The sequence below is a fragment of the Meleagris gallopavo genome, chromosome 15 (assembly GCF_000146605.3).
Source record: "Meleagris gallopavo isolate NT-WF06-2002-E0010 breed Aviagen turkey brand Nicholas breeding stock chromosome 15, Turkey_5.1, whole genome shotgun sequence".
In the NCBI taxonomy this organism is placed as follows: Eukaryota; Metazoa; Chordata; class Aves; order Galliformes; family Phasianidae; genus Meleagris; species Meleagris gallopavo.
The window spans coordinates 17,315,499-17,318,593 of NC_015025.2; the positions used below are offsets into that span (position 1 = coordinate 17,315,499).

Consider the following 3,095-nt stretch of genomic DNA (forward strand, 5'->3'; position numbering starts at 1 on the left):
TCTTAAAACATATTTCTCTTCTTCATAGTTCATTTCACTGACAAAGAGGTTTAGTGACACCACCATTCACCTGCGCATCCCTGGAAAACTTCTTCATTTCAGGAATCCATGAATCAAAAGCACATTCTAATTCCAATGCGTTGACCACAATGTCTGTGTAGAAGCACCACCTCATACATTTCTAGGTTTGTAAAAGAAGATTCCCAGATTTCAGCAGTACAGAAGCAACCCTGCACTCCAGCCAAGCTCTGCCACATATGCAGGCCAATGTGCTGTAATAGATCTACAAAGCTCAGAGATCTCTTCATAAAAGAGAAGCAGAACGGTATCACACATTTACATTAAGGTCCACGAGAAACAAACAGGTCAGAGCACTTTAATAAATACTTATTTAGTTCTTGTTTCTCCACAGTAGTTTACTCACCACTCTTTTTGCCTCAGTTCACTTTATAAAAATTCAGTAGTTGGTAAATAAAGCTAATTTTCCATCAACATTATAAATTACAACCAACAAATCCAACAGTTCATTCTTAAGTACTTCCACTCCGCACGACACCTGCTTTACACACAGGAAATTGTGTCCCTGCTTCAGCACCTCCAATCACTCTTGGTGTTCGTGCTCCTGCCCTGGGATCAGCCACCGAATGCTCTCAGTCCGAATGGTAGCATACATGATAAAGCTGGCCAGAAACAGCACGGAAAACACGAGCAGCCAGTCTACTCCTTTTGTCAGAACGCTGGGCAGAGGCCCCTTCCAGTCTTCCTCTGTCACAGTCACATCATTTTTAGCTTCTATACCTGGAAAAGAACATCCTTCATCAACACCAGTAACGGCCATTAAACACAGAGAAGTTCTTTGTCTTTGCAGCTCTGTTCCTCTCTAAGGCACACATACAGACAGACCTAAGTGTTTGTTGAGCTGGTTCTTAGATTTTAATATGTCTAGTATATAGTTTGTTTATGGAAAACTGAACAGCAATCAAGGTATATGCACAGCTTAATAACAGGAAAAGCATTGTTCTGTCCTTCACACAATTTTTTTCTAAGTTTGTGGGGTTGTATTTCAAGCATCTCTGCTGTATTTGGAAATACAAGCATTTCTGGCCTCTTATGAAGGCTCTCATACACCTGTGCATGTTTTTTTTTTTTGTTTTGTTTTATTCTCCAGCTGCTCTCAGCCTTGCATGGCACTGGCAACATTCCCAAGGTTCCCCCACTCCCAAATGAAAGATTTGGGCATGAAGATGCACCCAATCCTTCTACCTTAAACCCCACTGTTTCCTTCTACATTGCAAAAGCAGCCCAGTCAGTTTCTGGTTTCACCATGCCTCAAAACTCAGTTCCTGCAGCAAATCTCTGCTGGATTCTCTCAGGGTCTTAATCAGATTCACATTAAATAACAACGTAAGAGGAATAAAGAATAATAATAAGAGGAAAGCTGTGTATGGAGCTAAAAGCCAACTTGTTCTTCCTATTGATACTTCAGTGCTGCTTTACATACCTGTTTGATTAAAAATGAAGTCTTTCAGTGTTTCCAGCGTTCTGTCTGTATGATTAAATCTAGCCATAGGTTTAGCACCTTGGAAAAGGAGGATATTGGGTACAGCCACAGTTCCAAACCGAGTTGATAAGCTGGAGAACACAAAGCACAAACAGGCCATGAAGGAAAAGAAATCCAGTGAAGAAAAGAACAAAGGCAGCCACGACACAGCAAGTGTCAGCTTCACTAAATGAGTCACTTTATAAGAAAATAATAAGCAGCCACTTTTTGTGGTACTAGGGATGCTTACTACTGCTTTATCAATTATGTTAATTATATGACATTCAGAAGTGGATGTTTCTTCTCCATACACACAAGTGCTGTATGGAACCAGGTTTTGTTATCCAAGGATATGCATAAGGTGAATGAATATTTAGCACTCCTCAGAATTGTGATACCCGAAAGTCAGATAACAGAACACAATTTCCAGGCCAAGTAAGCTACCAACAGAGTAGCATTTCCTTCCTGTAAAGTTGTCAAGAGAAAGAAAATGCGGAAACATTATAGTCAAAAAGAAAACAGACACAACTACTTATAATAAACCATTAAAAAACACTGCTGTTTTTAAAACACACAACTTGCTATTGTAAATAAACTGAGACCAGAGCACAGGAAGTGTAAACTACCTGCTGTGCTGTGATGCATCCAGTGCCAGGAAGCGAAGAATGGGAAACGCTCGAGGTAAAGAGTTGAAATGAGGTGCCAGGCTTACGGAAAAGCGGCACCATGGCGTATAGAAAAGGACCAACGTACAGTCACTGCTGTTTGGGTTTAAGAACTCCATCAGATCCTTAGAGAGAGCATAACAGACACGGGCAAACATTTTGTTAAGTTGTCCTACATAGGAATGCATCACTCAGCAATCATAGAATCATCTCACAGAATGGCCTGCGTTGAAAACGACCGTAATGATCATCTAGTTTTAACCCTCCTGCCATGGGCAGGGATGCCAACCACCAGACCAGGCTATTAATTAGACAGTTGATGATGTTTATCAAGTAGAAACATCTTTGCTTAACCCTTTTGAAAGAAACGGCAGTGTGTTTAACCTTTTCAAAGGTTATTTTAAAACAATTACTAAAAATAAGAAAATTACAACACAATCCCCCTCCAGAAAAACCACCATCTCTATTACAAGAGCCACACTAGATACAGTAACTGGTATTGCCTGTAAGTGCCACAAACAACCCTAGAGATACGGATCTATACAGCATTAAGGCTGGCAATTCACCACAAGTGCACACACGAGACACACGTACTTGTGGACTGAGCTGTTCTTCCATTTGTTCCAGCTCATAACGATGCAACGAACACCTTTGCTTAAGCTTTCCCCATTACACAAAGACACTCGCCAGATCAAGCACTAAAAGACACAAACGCACACACAGACCAACGCTTCCCACCCCCGATATGCAGAGCTGCACGATGCCGCGGGCCGCTCACCTGGGACACGTTCAGGATCTGCACCGTGAAGTTGCTGATACCAGTAACGTTCCTCTCCTCGCAGCTCACCTTGGGGGCCTTCACGCTCTCGGCAGTGCCGTTGGGCTCCTCG

General features: G+C 41.9%; 1 protein-coding gene across 1 annotated transcript in view; it reads right to left on the reverse strand.

Annotated features, from left to right (window-relative positions):
• Nucleotides 1-341: 341 nt before the first annotated feature.
• TXNDC15 (thioredoxin domain containing 15) overlaps nt 342-3,095 on the reverse strand; it is a 4,758-nt gene continuing 2,004 nt past the window's right edge. Inside the window, exons 2-5 of the mRNA XM_031555685.1 lie at nt 2,984-3,091; nt 2,167-2,330; nt 1,502-1,632; nt 342-798 (exon numbers count right to left, since the gene is read on the reverse strand). Coding sequence (XP_031411545.1) covers nt 602-798; nt 1,502-1,632; nt 2,167-2,330; nt 2,984-3,091 — 600 coding nt within the window. The 3' untranslated portion in view covers nt 342-601. The remainder of the gene's footprint in view (nt 799-1,501; nt 1,633-2,166; nt 2,331-2,983; nt 3,092-3,095) is intronic.